The sequence below is a fragment of the Macaca fascicularis genome, chromosome 4 (assembly GCF_037993035.2).
Source record: "Macaca fascicularis isolate 582-1 chromosome 4, T2T-MFA8v1.1".
Lineage (NCBI taxonomy): Eukaryota > Metazoa > Chordata > Mammalia > Primates > Cercopithecidae > Macaca > Macaca fascicularis.
In genome coordinates this window covers 121,621,895-121,648,242 of record NC_088378.1, presented here as the reverse complement: position 1 = coordinate 121,648,242, position 26,348 = coordinate 121,621,895, and the positions used below count along the sequence as shown (strand labels likewise).

General features: G+C 36.4%; 1 protein-coding gene across 1 annotated transcript; it reads right to left on the bottom strand.

The window, feature by feature from the left end:
• Positions 1 to 19,550: 19,550 nt before the first annotated feature.
• On the bottom strand, positions 19,551 to 26,146 carry DEFB112 (defensin beta 112). Its single transcript, XM_074039038.1, is given in 2 exon segments — positions 19,551 to 19,781; positions 26,032 to 26,146. Coding segments are annotated over 2 exon segments (342 nt in total). The 3' UTR covers positions 19,551 to 19,554.
• Between the last annotated feature and the right edge of the window lie 202 nt (positions 26,147 to 26,348).

Here is a 26,348-nt window from a genome sequence, read left to right as displayed (position 1 = left end):
GACCTAAGAGAAAATAGACTTTAAGAAAAAAATTGTTACTAGAGACAAAGAATAACATTGTATAATAGTAAAATGGTCAATCCATCAAGAATGTAGAGAAATTACAAACATTTACGTACCTAACATAAAAGCTCTGAAATGCAAGAAGTAATAACATGACAGAATTGAAAGGAAAAATAGATAGAAAATAAAAATAATACTTGAGGTCAATAATACCCCACATTCAATAATGGATACAAAAACTAGACAGACCAGTAAGGAAACAAAAAATGTTTAGCAACCTTGTACACTAACTAAACCAACAGATACCTGTAGGACATTCCATCCATCAAAAGCAAAATACAGATTCTGTTCAAATGAATATGGAACGTTCTCTAGGATAGTTATATATTAGGTGACAAAACAAGTGTCAATATATTTAAAACATTGAAATTATACAAGGTACCTTCACAGACTACAATGTAATAAATTTAAAATCTGTAACTGAAGAAAAATAAAAAATTTACAGATAACTAAAAATTAAGTAATACACTCCAAAATAATCACTGGTTCAAAAGTAAATCCAAAGATGAACTAGAATAAGCTTAGTATGAATAATAACAAAAACATAATGTGCCAAAACATATGAGATACAGTGAATGCATAAGAAAATGCAAGAAACCTAAATGGCAGAAATCATCTTGAAAAAGAACAAAGTTGGAGGACTCACACTTCCCTTCCTAATTTCAAAACTTACTATCAAGAAACTGACGAAGGTTGGAGCAAGATGGTGGAAGAGAAGACTTCACTTCGAGTCCCCTTACCACCCCCAACTGCAAGGGCATCAATTTAACAACTATCTAAACAAAAAAAAGCACCTTCATAAATAAATCAGGTGAGCACTCACAGCACCTGGTTTTAATTTCACGCTGAAAGAGGCACTGCAAGAGGGTATGAGAAACAGTCTTAAATCACAGATACCACCCCCCTTTTTCATCCCTTGACAGTAGCTGAGTGGTGCAGAGAAAGAATCGTGTGCTTGAGAGAGAGAGAGAACAGCAATTGTGAGACACTGCATTGAACTCAGTGCTGCTCTGGCACAGTAGAAAGCAAAACCGGGTTGAACCCAGCTGATGCCCACTCATGGAAGGAGTATTGAAACCAGCCCTAGCCAGAAGGTAGGATTTGATTCTTGGCAAGCCTTGCCGCTGCAGTCTAAAGTGTCCTGGACCCTAAATAAACTTGAAAGGCAGTCTAGGCCACAAAGACTGCAACTCCTATGTGAGTCCTAGTGCTCAACTGGGCTCAGAGCCAGTGAATGTAGGGAACATGAAACCTACTGAGACACCAGTTGAGGTGGCTAAGAGAATGCTGGCATCACCTCTCCCCTAACCCCAGGCTACATAGCACATGGATCCAATAGGTACTTCTTTCCATGTGAGGGTAGGAGAGAGACGAGTAAGGAGAACATTGTCTTGCACAGTAAATACCAGCCCAACCACAGTAGGTTAGAGAACCAGAGTCATGAGGCCCCCTTTCCAGGCCCTAGCTCCTGAGTGACATTTCCAGACACACCTTGAGCCAGAAGTGAACCCACTGCCTTGAAGGGAAGTTACCTGAGGGCCTTGGGAGAGACTCTGAGATATGCTGGCTTCAGGTAAGATTTAGCACGTTCCCAGCAGTGGTGGCTACGGAGAAAGAATCCTTCTGCTTAAGAAAAGCAGAGAGAAAGGTAAAGGGTGCTTTGTCTTGCACCTTAGGTACCAGTTCAGCTGCAGAGGGCTAGAAAACCAAGTAGGCTCTTGGGGTCCCAGATTCTAGACCTTGGCTCCTGGGTGGCATTTCTGGACAAGCCGCTGGCAAGAGGGAAGAGCACTGTCCTGAAAGGTGAGTCTCAGGCCCGGCGGCATTTACCACAACCTGACTAAACAGCCCCTGGATGAACTTTAAAGGAACATCCATGGTAGCCTGTTAGTACTCCCTGTGGGCCTGTGGTAGTAGTGCCCATGGCATGAGGTTCCTCTCCCTGTTGAAAGGGGAGGGAAGAATGGGAAGAGCTGTGTACTGGGGTTTGAGTGCCAGCTAAGCTGCAGTATAACAGAATATCAGGTAGACTTTTAAGGTTTTTGACTGCAGACCCTGGCACCCAGATGGTGCCTCTGGATACCTCCCCACATCAGGGCTTTAGGGAACTTGCCACCCTGAAGGGAAGGACACAAGCCTAACTGGCTTCACCACCTGCTGATTGTGGAGACCCAGGACCTCGAGTGACTATAGGTCATAGCCAGCTAGTGGTTACAGAGAGCCTTGGGTAAGATCCAGTGCTATGCTAGCTTCAGGTCTGATCCAGTGAAGTTCCAGTGGTGGTGGTGGCAGGGTTGTTTGTGTCACCTCATCCCCAGCTACAGTTAGCTCAGAAAAGAGAGAGATTCCATTTGTTTGGGAGAAGGTAAGAGAATAGAAGAGTCTCTACTAGGTAATCCAGAGAATTATTCCAAATCTTTTCTAAGACCATAAAGACATAGTACAATAAAATAAAAATAGAAACAACAAAAAATTTAAAAGCAGGAGGATGAAGTTGGGGTGTAGAGTTTTAATTCATTTTATTTTTGCTTGTTTGTTTGTTTTATGCAAACAGTGTTGTTACCAGCTTAAAATAATGGGTTATAAGATTGTATTTGCAATCCTCACGGTAACTTCAAATCAAAAACCATATAACAGATGTGCAAAAATAAAAATCAATAAATTAAATCACACCACCAGAAAAAATCACCTCCACTAAAAGGAAGACAGGAAGAAAGGAAAGACCACAAAACAACCAGAAAACAACTAGCAAAATAGCAGGAATAAGTACTTACTTGTCTCCAATCAAAAGACATAGAGCGGCTGAACGGATTAAAAAACAAACAACAACAACAACAAAAACCAGGCCAGGCATGGTGGCTCATGGGTTCATGCATGTAATCCCCGCACTTTGGGAGACCGAGGTGAGTGGATCGCCTGAGTTTGAGAACAGCCTGGTCAACATGATGAAACCCCATCTCTACTAAAAACAGAAAAAAAGTAGCCAGGTATGGTGGCAGGTGCCCGTATTCCCAGCTACTCAGGAGGCTGAGGCAGAAGAATCGCTTGAACCCAGGAGGCAGAGGTTGCAGTGAGCTGAGATCACGCCACGCCACTTCACTCCAGCCTGGGCAACAAGAGTGAAATTCCATCTAAAAAAAAAAAAAAAAAAAAAGATCCAATAATCTCTTTTCTACAAGAAGCACACTTCATCTATAATGACATACATAGACTAAAAATAAAGGGATGGGAAAATATATACCATGCCAATGAAAACCAAAAAAGACTGAGAATTGCTATACTTACATAAGAAAAAATAGATCTCAAGACCAAGACTGTAGAAAGAGACAAAGAAGGTCATTATATAAGGATAAAGGGGTCAATTCAGCAAGAAGACATAATAATTGTAAATATGAACCCAAAACTGGTGACCCCACATATGAAGAAAATATTATTAGAGCTAAAGGGAGAGATGGGCCCCAATAAAATAATAGCTGGGGACTTTAACACCACACATTCAACATTGGACAGAACTCCTGGACAGAATATCAACAAATAAACATCAGATATAATCTGCACCATAGACAAAATGTATCTAATAGACATTTACAGAACATTTTCTCCAACTGAGGCAGAATACACATTCTTTTCATAAGCACATGGATCATTCTCAAGAATAGACCATATGTTGGGTCAGAAAAGAAGTCTTAAAACATTCAAAAAATTAAAATTATATCAAGCATCTTCTCTGACCACTATAGAATAAAACTAGAAATCACAACAGGAGGAATTTTGGAAACTATACAAACACATGGAAATTAAACAATATGCTCCTGAATGACCAGTCGATGAATGAAAAAACTAAGAAGAAAACTGAAATTTTTCTTGAGACAAATGATAATGAAAGCACAATATATCAAAACCTATGAGATACAGCAAAAGCAATACTAAGAGAGAAGTTTATTGCTATAAGTGCCTACATCAAAAAGGTAGAGAAACTTCAAATAAACAATCTAACAATGCATCTTAAAGAACTAGAAAAGCAAGAGTAAACCAAACCCCAAATTAGTAGAAGATACAATAAAGATCAGATGAAGAGTAAATGAAATAAAGAAGATACAAAAGATCAATGAAACAAAAAGTTGGTTTCTTCAAAGTTTACAAAAATTTGACAACTCTCTAGCTAAACTAAGAAAAAAAGAGAGAACACCCAAACAAATAAAATCAAAGATGAAAATAGAGACATTTCAGTTGGTACTGTAGAAATTCAAAGGATCTTTAGTGGTTACTATAAGCAGCTATATGCCATTATATTGGAAAATCTAGAAGAAATGAATAAATTTCTAGACACATATAACCTATCAAGATTGACCTAGGAAGAAATCAAAACCTGAAGAGACCACAGACAAGTAATGAGATCGAAGCTGTAATAAAAAGTCTCACAGCAAAGAAAAGCCCAGGACCCAATGGCTTCATTGCTGAACATTACAACACATTTAAAGAAGAATTAATACCAATCCTACTCAAACCATTACGAAAAATAGAGGAGGAGGGAATACTTCCAAATCATTTTGTGAGCCCCGATACCAAAATAAAAAAAAACACATCAAATAAAGAAAACTATAGGCCAATATCATTGATGAATATTGATGCAGAAATCCTCAACAAAATACCAGCAAACTGAGTTCAACAATGCATTAAAAAGATCTTTCATCATGACCAAGTGGGATTTATCCCTGGGATGCAAGTATGGTTTAACATACTTGAATCAATGAGTATGATACTTCATGTCAACAGAATAAAGGACAAAAATCATGTGATCATTTCAATTTATGTGGAAAAAGCATTTGATAAAATTCAACATCTTTTCATGATAACAGCCTTCAAAAAACTGGGTATACAAGGAAGATACCTCAACATAATAAAAGCTATATTCAGCAGACCTACAGCTGTCATACTGAATGGGGAAAAATGAAAAGTTCTTTCTCTAAGATAGGGAACACAACCAGGAGACTCATTTTCCCCACTGTTTTTCAACATAGTACTGAAGTCATACAAATAGTAATGAGACAAGAAAAAGAAATAAAGACCATCTAAATTGGAAGGGAAGAAGTCAAATTATCCTCTCCTTGTTTGCAGATGATATGATCTCATATTTGGAAAGTCCTAAAGACTCCACCAAAAAAACTGATATACAAATTCAGTAAAATTGCAAGATACAAAGTCAGCGTATGGAAATCAGTAGCATTTCTATATGCCAACCGTGAACAATCTGAAAAAGAAATCAAGAAAGTAATTCAATTTACACAAACTACAAGTAAAATAAAATACCTAAGAATTAACGTGACCAAAGCAGTAAAAGATCTCTACAAAGAAAACTATAAAACATGGAGGGAAGCAATTGAAAAAGACATAAAAACATGGAAAAATATTCCATGTTCATTGTTTGGAAGAATCAATATTTTTAACATGACCATGTTACCCAACAAAATCTACAGATTCAATAGAATCCCTACCAAAATATCAATGACATTCTTCACAGAAATAGAAAAAAAAATCCTAAAATCCATATAGAACCACAACAGACCCAGAATAGCCAAAGCTATCCTAAGCAAAAGCAACAAAACTGGAGGAATCATATTACCTGACTTCAAATTATACTAGAGTGATGGTAACCAAAACAGCATTGTAATGGCATAACTGCACGTAGATCAGTGGTACAGAATAGAAAACCCAAAGATGATGTATCCATACATTTACAGTGAACTCATTTTTGAAGAAGGTGCCAAGAACATACATTGAGGAGAGGACAGTCCCTTTAATAAAACATTCTGGGGCCAGGCACTGTGGCTTGCGCCTGTGGCACTTTGGGAGGCTGAGGTAGGTGAATCACTTGAGGTCAGGAGTTCAAGAGCAGTTTGGCCAACATGGTGAAACCCCATCTCTACTAAAAATACAAAAAATTAGCCAGGTGTGGTGGTGCATGCTTGTAATTCCAGTTACTCAGGAGGCTGAGGCAGGAGAGTAGCTTGCACCAAGGAGGCGGAGGTTGAAGTGAGCCGAGATTGCGCCACTGCACTCCAGGCTGAGCCACAGAGCTAGATACCCTGCATGGACGTTTGAGCTGGCAGGGGCATCTTCCCAGAGATTAGACAGAGATGGGGCTTCAGCAGACACCAAGCCGGGGGACCTTTGTGTGCCGGAGTGCTCTGGTTGAGCTGTGCTATGGATGCCCATTCCAGGGCTCTCTGTCACTCTGAGAGGCTCTGTCCTCAACTAACCACAAGAATGGGAGACAGCAGAGACAGCTTTCCCGCGGGAATGGGGCACGTAGGTCCTGCGAGGCCCGCCTGCCTGCCAGTCCCTCCCAGGGCTCCTGCCTGTCCACCTCACAGAAATATAGACACGGCGCGTGCTCTGCTGCCCGGCCTGGGTGCTTTGTTCCAACTGAACGCATTCTGGCAGCCTGGAATCCTTTCGGAATCCCCAAAACACCCAGAACCCAGCCCTGAGGGTCCAGAGACGGGAGGAGCCACAAGCAAGTCCTGGTATTTCAGGGCTGCGGCCTGCAGCTAAGGAGTGCTGGGGATGTCTGCCAAGCACTGGAGCCAGGGAGAAGTTCACATGCACAGAAAACTAAGAGGGGTGAGTTACGCAAGTTCGCGGGCTGGTGTGATGCTTGGGCATGGTTCCCTCCACTGGGCTGCTCTGGTAAGCGAGTAGCCTATTTCCCTGCTGGACCTCTTCTGGGGACAGCCCCTCAGCCTGAAAACCCTAACAACATCAAGGACAACAAAAATGCAGGCATAGTGCCAGTGATCAGAGGTGGCTTCCTCAAGGCCGAGGAGTGGACCTGGTGACCGTGTCATCTCTTTCCAACTGGCACCGCAAAGTGCAGCTGCAAATGCAGGGATACACAAAAGAGCCGCGCAGCTGAGTGGGAGCCGTCTACCGCCCATTGTTGTCAAGCACCATCTACAGGACGCAGCGCAAAATGCAATAACAAAAACCGAATTCTTCCTTGGCAAACCCAAGGGCAAGTAATCAACAACAGAGATCCTAGACAGACCCTTAATCCTCTGAAAACTTACAGAAATAAAGCCAACTCAATGTATATTCAATTTACACAACAGTTGAAGGAAGACCAACCTTCCCAGATAAGAAAGAATCAGCACAAGAACTGTGGCAATTCAAATAGTCACTGTCCCCTTAACTCCAAAAGAACCCGTCAGCTCCTCAGCAATGGTTCTTAACTAGGCTGAAACGACTGAAATAACAGACATACAGTTAAGAATATAGATGGAAAGGAAGCTCATGGAGATTCAGAAGAAAAGTTGAAACCCAATTCAAATAAGCCAAGCAATTGAGAAAAATGATTCAAGAGCTGAAAGATGAAGTAGCCATTTTAAGACCCAAACTGAACTTCTTGAGCTGAAAAATTTACGAGAATTTCATAACACAATTGGCAATATTAACAGTAAAACAGACCACACTGAGGAAAGAATCTCAAGCTCAAAGACCAGTTCAAATCAGTTGTCTGACAAAAATAAAGAAAAAAAGAATTTTTAAAAATGAACAAAACCTTCAAGAAATATGGGATTATGTAGAGACAAATCTATGACTTATTGGCATCCCTGAGAGATGAGGAGAGAGAATAAGCAACTTGGAAAGTATATTTGACGATATAATCCATGAAAATTTCCCTAATCTTCCTAGGGAGGTTGACATGCAAATTCAAGGAATACAAGAATCTCATCCAGATAGCATACAAGATGACCATCCCCAAGGAACATATTCATCAAATTCACCAAGGTCAATGCAAAAGAAAAAATCTTAAAGGCAGCTACAGAGAGAAGTGAAGTGGCATACAGAGAGGACACCACCAGACTGGCAGCAGACCTCTCAGCAAAATTGTTAGAAGCCAGAAGAGATGTGGGCCATTTTCAGAAACCTTAAAGAAAAGAAATTTCAACTAAAAATTTCATGCCCCACCAAACTAAGCTTCATAAGTAATGGAGAAATAAAACTCTTCTCAGATAAGCAAATGTTGAGGGAATTCATATCAACTAGAACAGCTTTTCAAGATGTCCTTAAGGGAATGCTAAACATGAAATCGAAAGAATGGTACCTGCTCACATAAATACTTAAACACATAGTTTACAGACATTTTAAAGCAACTATACAACCAAGTCTGCATAAAAAATAACTAACAACAGGATGACAGGATTAAAATCTCACATATCAATACTAACTCTGAATGTAAATGCGCTAAACACCCCTCTTAAAAGAAATAGAGTGGTAAGCAGGATAAAAAGACAAGACCCAACCATCTACCATCTTCAAGAGAGTAATCTCACATGTAATGATACCCAAAAGTTCAAAGTAAAGGATTGAAGAAAGATTTATCATGCAAATGGAAAAAGAAAAAAGGGAGGAGTTGCTATTCTTATATCAGATAAAATGGACTTTAAATGTTTTACAATTAAGAAAAACAAGATATTTACATAATAATAAATGGTACAATTCAAAAAGAAGACTGAATGATCCTGAATATGTATGCACACAACACTGAAGCACCCACACTCATAAAACAAGTTATTCTTGACCTATGAAAAGATTTAGACAGCTGCACAATAATAGTGGGAGGTGTTAACACCCCACTGGCTGCGTTAGATATATCATGGAGGCAGAAAACCTAACAAAGACACTCTGAATTCTAATGCAACACTTGCCTAATTGGACCTACAGACATCTGCGGAACACCCTACTTAGCAACCACAGAATATGCATTCTTTTCATCTGCACACAGAACATATTCTGAGATTGACTACATGCTAAGTCATAAAGCAATTCTCAATAATTAAAAAAAAATCAAATCATACCAAACACAGTCTTGGATCACAGTGCAATGAAGACAGAAACCAATTTCCAGAAGATCTCCCAAAACTACACAAATATTTAAAAATTAAAAGTCTTCCTCCTGAATAACTCTTGGGTGAACATCAAAATAAGGACAGTAAGAGGAAAGTTTATAGCACTAAATGCCTTCATCAGGAAACTATAAATATCTCAAAGTAACAATTAAATTTGCACCTAAAGGAACTAGAAAAAAAGAAGAAACCAATTTATAAGCTAGCAGAATAAAAGAAACAACTAAAATTAGAGAAAAACTGAATGAAATTGAGACAGAAATCCACGCAAAAGACCAAGAGTTGGCTTTTCAAAATAATAAACAAAATTGATAGACCCCCTAGCTAGATTAACGAAGAAAAATGAAGAGACGATCCAAATAAGACAATCAGAAATGACAAAGGCAATATTACGACTGATCCCACTGGCAAAGAGAAGATCCTGAGAGACTATTATGAACTCAATGCACACAAATTAGAAAATCTGGAGGAAATAGATAAAATCCTGGATGGACACTATCTCCCAAGATTGAATCAGGAAGAGGTTGAAACCATTAATGTAACAATATCAACTTCTGAAACTGAATGAGTAACAAAGAAACTACCAACTAATAAAAGCCTTGGGTCAGATGGATTCACAGCTGAATTCTACCAGACATACAAAAAGGAATTGGTGCCAATCATATTGAAACTATTTCAAAAAACTGAGGAGTAGGGGATCCTCCCTACCGCATTCTGTGAAGCCAGCATCAACCTGATACCAAAATCTGGCAGAGATAGAGTGAAAAAAGAAAACTTCAGGCCAATATCCCTGATGAACACAGACACAAAACTCCTCAACAAAATATTAATAAACCGAATCCAGCAGCACATCAAAAAGTTAATACACCACAATCAAGTAGGTATTATTCCTGGGATGCAAGACTGGTTCAACCTACATAAATTAATAAATGTGATTCACCATATAAACAGAGTTAAAAGCAAAAGCCATATGATCATCTCAATAGTCATGAAAAAAGCTTTCAGTAAAATCTAACACACCTTCATGATAAAAACACTAAAGAGATTAGACATTGAAGGAACATATCTGAAAATAGTAAGAGTTATATATGACAAACACGCAACCAACATTATACTGAATGAGTAAAAGCTCAAATCATTCCTCTGGAGAATAGGAACAAGACAAGGATGTCTACTTTCACCACTCCTATTCACCATAGTACTGGAAGTCCTAACAAGAACAATCAGGCAAGGAAAAGAAATAAAAGGCATCCAAATAGGAACATAAAAACTGAAACTATTTCTCTTCACTGACGATATGATTCTATTCCTTGAAAATCCTAAAGACTATGCCAAAAGACTTCTAGAACATAGAATTAATAAATGACTTTAGTAAAGTTTCAGTATAAAAAAATCAAAGAAATCAGTAGCATTTCTACACATGAACAGTATACATGCTGAAAGTGAAATCAATAACACAATCCCACTTATAATAGCCACATAGCAAATGAAATATCTAAGAATATGTCTAACCAAGGAGGTGAAAGATCCCTACAAAAGGAAGTGCAAAAAACTGCTGAAAGAAATCAGAGATAACACAAATAAATAGAATAGCATTCCATTCTCATGGATTGGAAGAATCATTATCATAAAAATGGCCACACTATAGATATACAGATTCAGTGCAATTCTTATAAAACTAACAACATCAATTCTTCACAGAATTAGGAAAAACTATTCTAAAATTCTTATGGAATCAAAAAGGAGCCTTAATAGCCAAAGGAATTTTAAGCAAAAGGAACAAAGCAGGAAGTATCACACTATCCAATTTTAAACTATACTATAAGGCTACAGTAGCAAAAATAGTATGGTACAGATACAAAAACAGACACATAGAACAATGGAACAGTAAAAAACTCAGAAATAAAGCTACATACCTATAAACATCCGATCTTTGACAAGGCCAACAAAAATAAGCAATGGGGAAAGTAATCCCTTATTCAATAAATGGTGCTGGGATAACTGACTAGCCGTGCGCAGATCAAAGCTGGACCCTTACCTTTAGCCATATACAAAAATTAACTCAAAGTGGATTAAATATTTAAATGTAAGACCTCAAAATATAAAAAAGTCCTAGAAGACAATCTAGGAAACACTCTTCTAAACATGGGCCTTGGCAAATAATTTTTGGCTAAGGCTTCAAAAGAAATTGCAACAAAACCAAAAATTGACAAGTGGAATCTAATTAAACTAAAGAGCTTCTACACAGCAAAGGAAACCATCAACAGAGACAACGTACAGAATGGGAAAAGACGTTTGCAAACTATTCATCTGACAAAGGCCTAATATCCAGAATCTATAAGGAACTTAAAGAATTCAACAAGCAGAAAACAAACAACACCATTAAATATCAGGCAAAGGACATGAACAGACATTTCTCAAAAGAAGACATACAAGTGGCCCACAAACATATAAAAAAATGCTGAGCATCACTAATCATGAGAAATGCAAATGAAAACCGCAATGAGATACCATCTCACCCACTCAGAATAACTATTATTAAAATGTCAAAAAATGACAAACAGTGGCAAGGCTGCAGAGAAAAAGGAATGCTTATACAGTGTTGGTGGAAATGAAAATTACTTCAGTCACTATGGAAAGTGGTCTGGAGATTTCTAAAATAACTTAAGACAGAGCTACCATTTGACCCAGCAATCCCAATACTGGGCATATAACTTAATGAAAATAAGTAAGTAAACCAAAAAGACACATATACTTGTATGTTCACCACAGCACTATTCACAGTAGAAAAACTTAGAATAAATCAAGGTGCCAATCAAAAGACTGGGTAAAAAAAAATGGTACATATACACCATGAATATTATGCAGCCGTAAGAAAGAATGACATCATGTCCTTTGCATCAACATGGATGCAATTGGAGGCTATAATCTTAAGCAAAATAAGGCAGAAACAGACAACCAAATAATGCATGTTATCTCTTATAAGTGGAAGGTAAACATTGCACACAAATGGATATAAATGTGTGAACTAAAGACACTATGGACTACTAGAGTGGAAAGGGAGGGAGGGAGCTGAAAAACTATCTATTGGGTACTATGCTTACTACTTGGGTAATGGGATCCATTTCTCAAACGTTAGCATCGCACAGTATTTCCATATAACAAAACGGCACATATAATCCCTGTATCTAAAATAAAAGTTGAAATTTTTTGAAAGTTAGGCATAAAGATATGAAGGCTTTTATAGGAGATACTAAACAGATATATTAACTAATAATGGTAAACTAATACATATCGAATAAATTAACGTTGGACACTGTATCAGGAAACACCAAATATAGCCATTTAAAGAGGCAATGATGTCTTTTGAATCACTCTTTTAAGCTGGGCTTGCAGAATTATATCTATTTCATTTAAAATTTCCTTTTAATGGCCATTGAATTTGAAGCATCCAGAATAATTTATCTCTTTTCTTCTCACATATCCACATCCTAATCCTGGAACCAGTGAATGTGTTAATTCACATGGCAAAGAATATATTGCTGATATAAATAAATTAAGGATATTGAGATAGATAGATTATTGTGAATTAACCAGTTAGGCACAAGGTAATCACAAAAGTCTTTATAAAATCAAGGTAGGAGTGTAAGGCTTTGAAGATGGAAGAAACCATGAGCCAAGAAAATCAGGTGACTTCTAGAAACTGGAAAAGTCAATAAATAGATTCTTCCCTAGAGCCTCCAGAAGGAGCACAGCCCTGCTGACACCTTGATTACAGTCCCTTGAGACATATTTTGGATTTCTGACCTCCAGAACTATAAGATAACATTTTTGGTAATTTGTTAGAACTGTATCAGGAATAGATAGATATTAGAAAACCAATAGAGGGCTGCCTCAGCTACATCTGTAGTTATTATTATTTTTATTCATAACATTATTCATCTATGCATTCATTTTGTTTGATTAGTCTTAACAGAGTCATACATTTTGTTATTGTCATCAAATAACAAATATTTAACCTTGTAGTTTTTATATATTATTATTATTATACTTTAATTTCTGGGATACAGGTGCAGAATGTGCAGGTCTGTCAATAGGTATACACTTGCCATGGTGGGTTGCTGCACCCATCGACCTGTCATCTGCATTAGGTATTTCTCCTAATGTTATCCCTTCCCTAGGCCCCCACACACCGATAGGCCACAATGTGTGATGTTCCCTTCCCTGTGTCCATGTGTTCTCATTGTTCAACTCCCACTTATGAGTGAGAACATGCAGTGTTTGCTTTTCTGTTCCTGTGTTAGTTTGCTGAGAATGATGGTTACCAGCTTCATCCAAGTCCCTGCAAAGGACATGAACTCATCCTTTTTTATGGCTGCATAGTATTCCATGGTGTATATGTGCCACATTTTCTTTATCCAGTCTGTCATTGATGGGCATTTGGGTTGGTTCCAAGTCTTTGCTATTGTGAACAGTGCTGCAATAAACATATGTTTGCATGTGTCTTTAAGGTAGAATAATTTATAATCCTTTGGGTATATGCCCAGTAATGGGATTGCTAAGTCGAATGGTATTTCTGGTTCTAGATCCTTGAGGAATCGCCACACTGTCTTCCACAATTGTTGAACTAATTTACACTCCCATCAACAGTGTAAAAGCATTTCTATTTCTCCACATCCTCTCCAGCATCTGTTGTTTTCTGACTTTTTAATGATCGCCATTCTAACTGGTGTAAGATGGCATCTCACTGTGGTTTTGATTTGCATTTCTCTAATGACCAGTGATAATGAGGTTTTTTTCATATGTTTATTGGTCACACAAATGTCCTCTTTTGAGAAGTGTCTGTTTATATCCTTTGCCCACTTTTTGATGAGGTTGGTTTTTTCTTGTAAATTTGATTAAGTTCCTTGTAGATTCTGGATATTAGCCCTTTGTCAGATGGATAGATTGCAAAAATTTTCTCCCATTCTGTAGGTTGCCTGTTCACCCTGATGATAGTTTCTTTTGCTATGCATAAGCTCTTTAGTTTAATTAGATCCCATTTGTCAATTTTGGCTTTTGTTGTCATTGGTTTTGCTATTTTAGCCATGAGGTCTTTGCCCTTGCCTATGTCCTGAATGGTATTGCCTAGGTTTTCTTCTAGGGTTTTTAAGGTTTTAGGTCTTATGTTTAAGTCTCTAATCCATCTAGTTAATTTAAAAACTGCAAAATCTGAGCAATTGGTGAGTTTAGGTGAAGGGAATATAGGAGGTAATCATAATATTTGGTGACTTTTCTGTGAGTTATAATTTTAAAAATAAAATGTTAAAAATTGAGTAAGAAAATTAATCCATCTTGAGTTAATTTTTGTATAAGGTGTAAGGAACAGATCCAGTTTCAGTTTTCTGCATATGGCTAGTCAGTTTTCCCAACACCATTTATTAAATAGGGAATCCTTTCCCCATTGCTTGTTTTTGTTAGGTTTGTCAAATATCAGATGGTTGCAGATGTGTGGCATTATTTCTGAGGCCTCTGTTCTGTTCCATTGTTCTATATATCTGTTTTGGTGCCAGTGCAATGCTGTTTTGTTTACTGTAGCCTTGTAGTATAGTTTAAAGTCATGTGGCATGATGCCTCCAGCTTTGTTCTTTCTACTTAGTATTGTCTTGGTTTGGTTCTTTGTTTCTGTTCCATTAATATTTTTTTTCTCTTATTTTTACTATTTCATTCCTCCTCATTCCTTCGACTGTGTTATAGTGCTTTTCAAGGGTCTTAACTAAAACATTTAGCTCATTATCTTTTACCTTTTCTTTCTTCCTTGCATACTCACTTAAAGCCATGCCTTTTTCCCTAAACAATTTTTTGCTACAATATTGATATATAGCAAATAAATACTTAAGCAATTTTAAGTTTTATTATAATTTTATTTTTCAAATATATGGAGATTTTTGAATTAATTTTCTTACTCAATTTTTAACATTTTATTTTTAAAATTATAACTCACAGAAAAGTCACCAAATATTATGATTACCTCCTATATTCCCTTCACCTAAACTCACCAATTGCTCAGATTTTGCAGTTTTTAAATTAACTAACTCCTATCTATATGCATCTCTCTATGTATTTATATATACATACATGTATATGTTTATGCACTTACAAAATACATTTATATTTTTATTTGCTAAATAATTGAAGAGTTAGTCACAGACATCATAACACTTATCACATCTATTGTAAATAATTCAGTATGTATCTCCTAAGAACATAGATACTCACATATAACTCCAATAAAATTATCCCACTCAGGTAATTTCATTTTTATAAGATACATATTTTTAACATGCAGTCTGTGTAAAATTTTCACAGTGGTATTTATAGTGTCTTAGTTTATTTGAATGAGCACTCAGTACGGATTATATGTTATATAGTTGTCATGTCTCCTTAGTTTCCATTAATCTAGAATAGTTCCTCTTCCCAGACTTTCATTGTCATTCATTGTGTTGACAATTCTGAAGATTCCAGGCCAGTATTTCAGAACATCTTTCATTTTGTATTTGTCTGATTTTTTTCCCTAATGGATGGGTTCAGAAAAATGTTTGAGGAATTATTACATAGGTGATAAGTCCTACCTACATGGTATGACTTGGCTGTGTCCCCACCCAAATCTCCCCTTGAATTGTAGCTCCCATAATTCCTATGTGTTGTGAGAGGGACCTGGTGGGAGATAATTGAATCATTTAGGAGGTTTCCTTCATACTGTTTATGTGACAGTGATCTGGCACTTGTTGATTGGCCAAAATGTAAAGTCCAGCAAAGATTACTTACAATTTTAGTGAATGTTAAAAAATTTCCAGGGTAACAATTGAGGTTTTTGTACATTATTTCAATTAGCCCTCAGAGCTCATTAAAAATGTTTTTAATTTATAAAAATAAAAATAAGTGTTTTATAAAAATAAGTAACTTCTGTAGATTTGAAGGAAACATGACAGTGTTGGAATTTTAATTCCTGTCCATTTAAGTCCAAAGCCAGATCACTTAACTGGAATGTTTATGTTTCATTATTTTATCTTATTTTACTTCATTTTGTTTTATTTTATTTTATTCTATTATACTTTAAGTTCTGTGGTACATGTGCAGAACATGCAGGTTTGTTACATAGGTGTACCTATGTCATGGTGGTTTGCTGCACCCATCAAACCATCATCTACATTAAGTATTTCTCCTAATGCTATCTTCTTGATCAAGCCTAATGGTTTCTTGGAAAAGCATATTATAAGAAAAAGCAATGCAAAGTAATATCACTTGAATTTAAGCAGAATATAGTTATTAAATTTAAAACTACTGGAGGTTTAGAGATTATTTTATCATCAAATTTTAGGTTGAACAGGTCTTTTTTCTCTTACTTTTAAACTTCTTATTCTATTTTTTGCTTCTCTATGTTTGATACCAAACAAACTGGATTCTCTTCACTAGTTATAGGATAAATAAATGATCTAGTCAATGAACAATATGGAATCTAATTATTTTGAACCTATCAAAACCTCACTATCCTGTATAATAAAAATGGTAAAAATAATGTGTATATTATCTTTGCTGGTCAAGTAGAGAACAGAGTTCCCTTCAGACCAATGAAGGAATTCTATTTATTCGTCATACAAATTATTTTTTTACTTTATCCATTAAAAATCTCTATTCTTTATTTCAGTAAAAGTGCATGGCAGACTTTTTAGAAAAGAATAGCAAGATAAATCTAGCAATTCCATAACAGAAAGATCACCGGGAAAAAAAGTGTAGATAAATATATTTTTATAAAGATGAAGAACTTCCGCAATAACTCTTATTTTTGCTTACAAGATTCAGCTGGCTTGTGAGATGGAAAAAGCTGGCTTAAAGCAGAAAGAGCTAATTTATCATCTGTTACCTTTACCTTAAATCAAGCAGAGTCACATGACATCAAATCTCCTGTCTGCCCACATAGGTCTCAGTTCATGGATAAGGTAACAAACTCTCACCAAAGTTCTCTATCACTTTATTTTTCTTGGAGACACCGTCTGTGTGCTGTCTCTCTCTAATTCCAAAGTTCTAGTACTCACTGCTGATCTTAAATTCACATTTCAGAAGTTCAGGCAACTGATACTCAGAGTTTGGAAAAAATGTTTACAGGAAACATAGAAAGTGGCCAACTTTTCTATTTCCCTTTGCTTCCCCCACGCTGCCCTCACTTTCTGTAGAGTAAAAGCCTCACAACTATAAAAGACATTAGTGAAAAACTAGGACAATTTGAATATGGGCTGTTTTAGATAATATCTCTTTAATTATTTATATCTGTAATTTATATCCACGATATTTTGTAGCTTGAGATGCCATTTTTGTTGGATTTTTTTTAAATCTAATAATCTAAAATGTGTCATGTTTTAAAACTTTGTTTTCAATTTGATTCTAGTACCTAGAAATATAATTTACTTTTTGTATTGACTTTATTTAGTGATTTTGCTGAATATATTAATAATTAATATATTAATTCTATTAGTTTCTAGATATTAAAAAAATTTAGGTATCTAATCGTGTTACATATAAATAATGACAGCTTTGTTACCTCCTTTCCACTGATTATATTATTTGTCCTATTCTTAACTTAAAGCACTGGTGCAGTCCTCTAGTATAATGTTGTACGGAAGTACTGATAAATCTTGGTTTATTTCTGAACTTTGGTGAAAGTGTTCAATAATCCACTGTAAAATACGGTGTTTGATTTGGCTTTTGGTATAGGTAAGCATTATCAGTTTAAAGTGATTCCTCGGTCCTTATTTTACCGATTTTTTTTTTAATCATGAGTTAATGTTTTATAACTCCTACAAATCAATAGGAAAGAGATATTTCACTAAAAAAAAAAAAAAGTCGCCAGGACTCAAATACAAATTCACAAAAGAGCATATCTAATGGCCAGTATCAACATCAATTATGGAGAGGTTATCAACATCATTAATGGAGAGGAAAAAGGAAATTAAGACCAAAAGACCAAGATGATACACATTTACACACACTGCAGAAGGGTTAAAATTGGAAAAAGGGTGGACCAGCTGGAACTGTAGTACACTGCTTATGGGAACTTAAATTGGCATAATCATTTTTTTGCTGTCAATATCTTTAAAAGATAATAATATAGTTTATGTTGAAACTTCTCTACTTCTAGGTATATAACCATTAATAATGAATACACACATTAATAAAATTATAGCAACTTTATTCATAATTTTCATCTATCCTACCACAGATACATTAAATTGTAGTATGGTGTACTGTGAGACTCCTGAAGTGGGGTTCAGAGTTTGAATCATAAACCAAAATCACAAGATGCAAATAGGGTTATTTATCTCCAAATTGACACTGGTCAGACAGCATACTATTATACATATCAGGAACATCATGTATAATTTGGACTCCCAGATGCATTTTCCTATGCGCCCAGGTACTGTGTACAGGATATACTTTGGCTATAAGATTAACCCAAAGCTGACATGTGTATGTGTCGCAGCAGCATAAGAAACCTACCAGGTACAAGTAGCCTCAACTTAAATACCTTGCTACCACAAAAATTTAAGTGACTAGCTCCCTTTTCTTCATGAGGCCTTAGTCCACAGATTGTAAGTCACATAATAACCAAGCCTGCCAGCCAAGGACACAGACTAGAGAACATTGTTTAATTAATACTTAGCACATACCAAGCCCTGCAAAACCATCACCTATTTTTAGAGTTGATGTTTCAAAATGTTTGAATAGGGAAAATTTTTAATCTAGGTGAGGTAATAGGACCAACTGTGTGTGAATGCATACACACATATATAATTCTGTTACATTATTTTTAAATAACTTAAAATTTACTAAGACACCAATAAGTAGCATGATAAGAATCATCTAATAACGTGTGGAAACATTAAAAACATGAAACAAAGCAAAACAAAGCAAAAAAGTTAATCATAATTTCACATTATTATTATTGCCACAAGCTATAGGGATTTACCATACTTCTTTTTCCTCCTCAACCTAGTCTCCCTCTATTCTACCTTTTGAGCTTATTTTTGAGAAAAAAATCAGTTATTTTTATTTTCATAATTCTTTCAAAAAAGAGAGAAAAAGTATAACCGGAAGTATAAGCAATATGAGAAAGTTATGAGGATTTCATAATCCTTCAAATTTCTTGCAACAATTCTTACTAGTTCAGGGATCACAGCTCTTATCAACTCTGTCCCCACTCCTGAGTCTCCTCAAAGAATTCTTGATAGTACTTCACTAATGACTCATAATAGGCTTTTCACACTAAATAAGGCATTGGCCCCAGAATCTCACTAAACGTAGTGGTCCCATCATGGATTTTCTTCTCCATGCTGCTTCTATTCCTGAGTTCAAATCCCTGCTTTGTATTCTGATTCTTTCTCCCAAGCAAGCACAATGTTTATAAATATTTCAGGCTGAAATATATTTTATTTAATTGTATATTCATTATAGGTATACATGCACAGAAATTATAGGTCATTAATGAAGTGATGAAATAATGAGAAGACTTCGTTAAGATGTATCATCTTCTTGTGGATAGATTTCTTCAATGACTTGAGTCTTTAGGGTACCATTCTTGAGTCCCTACTGAGTCCTTTGGGATCCAATTATTTGGGTCCATAGGGTCACATTCTCTCACGCAGCAATGAGTTGTAGGTCTTTCACAGTATGAAATCCTAAATTCACTATCGTCACATTGATTTTTACATCGACCGCCAATCGCTATACATGCCTTCCACCTATTAAAGATGATATAGTGCCCTTCACTTCTGGCTGAAAGAACGCAAGAACAGCTGGAATTAGTAATCTAGGTGGGAACTCCCAAGACTTAAAAGAAGACACGGAAGTAATCACAGACAACAGAGGAAAAATAAAGGAAATAGATATTTGCTTTAATTTTTTTTTGTCCATATCAGAGCAGATCAAGGAAATCAACAAGTATACAGTTCCTAAACGAGAGGTTCCATTCCTATGCATTTTAAATAATTTTGTAGTGACTCAATAAGGGATTTCTGAAGGGCTTGCAATTTATTAATCTTCCTCTGTCTGTCTTGCTCATTGACTACAACCATTGGATACGAGTGGGACGATCTCCATCCTCTCATTTATCATTCATTCTTAGTACTGTTCTGTGGTAAATGTTCTCTTCCTTTTTAAGATTTCTTTCTTTCTTTCTTTCTTTCTTTCTTTCTTTCTTTCTTTCTTTCTTTCTTTCTTTCTTTCTTATTATTATACTTTAAGTTCTAGGGTACATGTGCATAACGTGCAGGTTTGTTACATATGTATACTTGTGCCATGTTGGTGTGCTGCACCCATCAACTCGACAGCACCCATCAACTCGTCATTTACATCAGGTACAACTCCCAATGCCATCCCTCCCGCATCCCCCCTCCCCATGATAGGCCCCGGTGGGTGATGTTCCCCTTCCCGAGTCCAAGTGATCTCATTGTTCAGTTCCCACCTGTGAGTGAGAACATGTGGTGTTTGGTTTTCTGTTCTTGTGATAGTTTGCTAAGAATGATGGTTTCCAGCTGCATCCATGTCCCTACAAAGGACACAAACTCATCCTTTTTTATGGCTGCATAGTATTCCATGGTGTATATGTGCCACATTTTCTTAATCCAGTCTGTCACTGATAGACTTTTGGGTTGATTCCAAGTCTTTGCTATTGTGAATAGTGCCACAATAAACATACGTGTGCATGTGTCTTTATAGCAGCATGATTTATAATCCTTTGGGTATATACCCAGTAATCGGATGGCTGGGTCATATGGTACATCTAGTTCTAGATCCTTGAGGAATCGCCACACTGCTTTCCACAATGGTTGAACTAGTTTACAGTCCCACCAACAGTGTAAAAGTGTTCCTATTTCTCCACATCCTCTCCAGCACCTGTTGTTTCCTGACTTTTTAATGATTGCCATTCTAACTGGTGTGAGATGGTATCTCATTGTGGTTTTGATTTGCATTTCTCTGATGGCCAGTGATGATGAGCATTTTTTCATGTGTCTGTTGGCTGTATGAATATCTTCTTTTGAGAAATGTCTGTTCATATCCTTTGCCCATTTTTTGATGGGGTTGTTTGTTTTTTTCTTGTAAATTTGTTTGAGTTCTTTGTAGGTTCTGGATATTAGCCCTTTGTCTGATGAGTAGATTGCAAAAATTTTCTCCCATTCTGTAGGTTACCTGTTCACTCTCATGGTCGTTTCTTTTGCTGTGCAGAAGCTCTTTAGTTTAATGAGATCCCATTTGTCAATTTTGGCTTTTGCTGCTGTTGCTTTTGGTGTTTTAGACATGAAGTCCTTGCCCATGCCTATGTCCTGAATGGTACTACCTAGGTTTTCTTCTAGGGTTTTTATGGTATTAGGTCTAACATTTAAGTCTCTAATCCATCTTGAATTAATTTTCGTATAATGAGTAAGGAAAGGATCCAGTTTCAGCTTTCTACTTATGGCTAGCCAATTTTCCCAGCACCATTTATTAAATAGGGAATCCTTTCCCCATTTCTTGTTTCTCCATCGTTCTTTTTAACCTGACTTGAGCAGTTCTAAAATACTGAAAGATACAATTTTATTTTCCTGAAATATCTCATCTCCTCTTGGATCTGCACCCTAGAGCCAAGCACAAGAGAAATTTTGCTTAAAAAATAGACACTTTGGGGTGATTAGAATAAGGAAATAGTAAATAACCACAAGCTGAGGACATAGTGAACATTTCAGCAAGGCTCATAATTTTCTCTTTTTACTTTGCCATTTTTCTTTTTCATCCTGAAGTTTCCAGTGCTATAGAAAATTTTAAAAAATGTCTCTAATCTCACTTTACACCATAATTTCTTCGACTTTGTAACTTCCACAATTATAAGGAATGATGTATGTATCTAGATAGAAGGTCTCTCTGTCACTAACAGAAGTTCTGATCTGTCGTTGCAGGTATTCATTTATTCTCTGTATCTCCACAGGATAAAACTAACAATAAATGGTGCATAACACTGGAGAGCCAGGTTTTGAATCAATATAATAATTTTTTAATTAATTAAAAAGTTTAATAAAAATTCTGGAAGAGACTGTCTTAGAAAGTACATATCTACCATTACTGGACCAATACAAGCATGCATTGCTGGACATATTTCAGAAGGTGAATGAAAATGAGCAAGTCCTTATCACTGATGTCTATAAGTATGCTTTCATCTCAAAAACCTTTTTATTCTATAATTAACCAATTTTGTGTCCATGTATTTAAATAAAATACATATATATCATTTTATATAAAGTAGTAATATTACCCACAAATTTTGCAGCAATAATTTAAAATAACTGAGGATTTTGAGACTACACTATCAGAGGATATTCCTTTTACCATACTCTGGATTTGCAGTGATGTATACTCAGTCACCTAGGAACCAGCACTTTATGCAGTTATCTTTGCTAATAATTGTATTTTATTTGTAAATGGTAATAGTAATATGAATAATAGTAATAATAATCTTTCAAGCCCATATTTACCCTGAGATATGAAAGGGACATTTCATAATCAGATAACCCCAGCATAGTTCTGTTCACAAAGAAACATATCACAAGGGGTATTTCCTTCTGAGAGAAGGAACACAAAATATAAATGCAGAGCTTAATGTAGCACTGTAGATGAAATAGCCATGAGGTTACTACCTACATCAAGAAACAAGATATTACTAGAAGCTTCATACCCTCTCACCACATCATAACCCCCTCCCTCTCCCCTAAGAATAATCACTATCCTGAATTAAACACTAACTTTCTTACTTTGCCTTATATTAATATTTGTGTTCCTTAAGTATGCATTCTTTATGCCTGCTTTTGAATGTGTATACACATAAAATATGTATAAATCTAGATATACACACAAATATATATATACGTACACACACAAATAAATGTGTACATAATATACATAATAAATGTATATAATCAGGTGTCACTTAGGGACAGGGATAGGTTTTGACAAATATGCCATTAGGTGATTCTGTCCTTGAGCAAACACCATAAACTGTACTTACACAAACCTAGATGGTACAGCCTATCACATACCTAGGATATAAGATATAGCCTATTGCTCCTGGAATGCAAACTGGTACATGTTACTGGACTGAATACTTCAGGCAACTGTAACATAATGGTATTTATGAATCCAAACATAGAAAAGCTACAGTAAAAGTATGGTATTATAAGTATGGGACCGCTGTCCTACATGCAGTCTGACATTGACTGAAATACTGTTTTGCAGCACATGACTGTTTATACTGATAGTTCCAGAATTACAATAATTTGACTCAATTTTTCATCCTCAGAATGGGGCAAAAAACATATACATTCAGTGGAGATCAAAGTATAAGTACACATACAACAATGCTGTTTTTTGCTTTCAGTACATTATCAAATACATTCCATGAGATATTCAATAATTTATTATAAAACTCTCTTTATGTTAGATGATTTTGCCCAGTTGTAGGCTAATGTAAGTATTCTGAGCATGTTTAAGCCAGTGTAAGCTAAGCTATGATGTTCTGCCAGTTAGGGTGTATCGAATTCACTTTCAGCTGATGATATTTTCAACTCAAAATGTCTTTAACAAGACATAATGCCATTATAAATTGAGGAGCACTGTGTGTGTGTGTGTGTGTGTGTGTGTGTGTGTGTGTGTGTGTGTGTGTCTTAGAGAGACAGAGAATCATACAGTTTGTTTGTTTCTGGATTTTTAAATTTATATTCATATAATTCAGCTTTGTGGTTGGATGTAGTTTTGCAGCACTGATTTTCATTAATATATAGCATTCACTTTCTTTATCTAATATCTAATATCTTTATCTAATATATGATCATCTTTAGATGATCATATAGGTTATTTGATACAGGGAGAATATGGCTGCTCTTAACATTCTTGTACTATTTCTTGAAGCATATTTAATAATCTTCTGTTGGGTAGATTTCAAATTTTAAATATTCGGTTGAATGTATGGTGGTAGTTTATCATGGTTTAAATTAGCATTTTCTTGATTGCAAGTGATGATGAGCACTTTAAGGATGTTGTTTATCCGCTCTTTCAAGTGGCTTAGGTCTTTTTTTCTATTTCTTCTGAATTACCTATCACTTTCTTATTTATTTATTAGAATTTTAAAATATATTCTAGATTTCAGCCCTTCGCTAGTTATATATGTAGCAATTTTTTTATTCTACTCTACGACTCTACTAAATTGATATACAAGAACTGAGGGGAATTTTGCCATTGAAGTGATGTAATGGACAAGAGGGAAGAACCTTTAAAGGTTGTGGATCCTAAAACATAGATTTGGAATAAAGGTGAGCCTGCGGTTACATGAGCTGGTCAGGTACTGAGTGAAGCTGGAGCCTGTATCCACAGAGGCCGGCCTCGGGGCTGAGTCCACAGGTCCTTACCTGACGACTATGGCTGTGGAGCTCACCTTGTTCTTGGACAAGCCTGAAGCCTGGGGTTCAGCGTGGTGCTGGGGGGGAAATCCAGAGCCCAGGAACACTGGGGCCAGCCTAGCTCTAGAGAAACTCTGGAAAATGAGTGTGATTATTGGGCCTAGCCTGAATCTGTGGGTGTTGAACTAGCACTAGGGCTACTGGGCAGGCCTGGAGGGGCCGTGAGCCGAGACTTGATGGGCTGACCTAGAGCCAGAGGCTGTCAGATCTGGCCTTGTGCCACAGCAGACTTGGGAGCTCAGTCTTCAGGTACTGGTCTGAAGTCTGAGGCCATGGGGGCCTGCTGGGTGCTGGGTTCTACTTAGAAAGGCCATCCAGTGTTGGGGTCCAAGGCTAAGTTCTATGGTCATTTCCCTCTCTGGCCTCCACAGGGAGGGTATCTGTATCCAGGCTGTGCTATCTAGGCTTGGGAGAGAGGTGGCATGAGCAATGTGACACTGTCCTTCCTATCCTCTTTAATGTATCTTTTCTTATTTCTGTAATCTACCTAAGTGCTGTGATCTCTCACGTGGTTTCCTTAGCTCTTGTGAAGGCATTTTCGTGCTTGGATAATTGTTCAAATTAATGATTCTGTAAAGGATGGAGCACTTAAAAGTCCGATTCCAACATCATGCTGATATCCAGTGAAATTTAGTCAAAAAGAATTATTTTAAAACTAAGTTCCCAGTCCCTTGTCTAGACTTTTGTTGGCTCAATTGCCTTTTTGAGTTGTCTTAATTAAACTGTGCTTTAAGATAAACAGAACACCTTCATCATTCTTTTCATATAACAATATACTTTTTATATCCAAAAATGTCAGTATTTTGAACAGTGGTGATTGATAAAAAATAGTTTTGCCTTGGCCGGGCGCAGTGGCTCACACCTGTAATCCCAGCATTTTGGGAGGCTGAGGCGGATAGATCACCTGAGGTCAGGAGTTCGCAACCAGCCTTGCCAACATGGTGAAACTCTGTCTCTACTAAAAATACAAAAAATTAGCCAGGCATGGTGGCGGGAGCCTTTAATCCCAGCTACTCTGGAGGCTGAGGCAGGAGGATTGCTTGAACCTGGGAGACAGAGGTTGCAGTGAGCCGAGATCGTGCCATTGCACTCCAGCCTGGGCAACAAGAGTGAAACTCTGTCTCAAAAAAAAAAAAAAAAAAAAAAAAAAAAAAAAAAAAAAAAGAACAAATTGCCAGCTCTTGGGTAGGAGGGAAACTGAGACAACAGTGTAACTCCTAAGTACAATTGCATTAAAACATTTTAAAAAAGTAACAATGCTGCTGAAAACAATGATTAGAGAAACTTTCTTCATGGAAATGATAAGGGCATTTGCCTAGCCAGCACTTCATCCAAAAAAAAATTCAGCCTCTACAACCTTAAAATAAGATTTCTTTCTTGCTTTAAACATGAAATTCAGGCTTCATAAACCTATGAGGTGAAAGACAAGAACATATAGGTAAACAGGGACTGGGGTAGAGAATATACTCAGAATATTTACTTCATTTCAGTCGAAAAGTATTGATTAAAATGTGCAAGACACAATTCTACTTATTTTATTTTACCTGTGCTGATTTTCTCTGTCCCATGTCATGCTTTTTCAAATATTGTGGAAGATGTATTTGTCTTTGAGTACATTTTTTCAAGCTTCAGTCTCCATATGGTTGTCAATAATTTCATAGGAGTGCTAACAGGTTGGTAAGAGCTCACTGCAAAATAAAAAAAAATTACTTTAAAAGTAGAAGAAAAAAATATTTTCAGAAATAAAGACACAAACGTATTTGCCTCTATTTAATGGTCCTATAGATTATAAAAGGTTTCACAAAATGATAAACATATAGTACACATGTTTAAAAATCCAGTTAAATGAATAAATGACTAT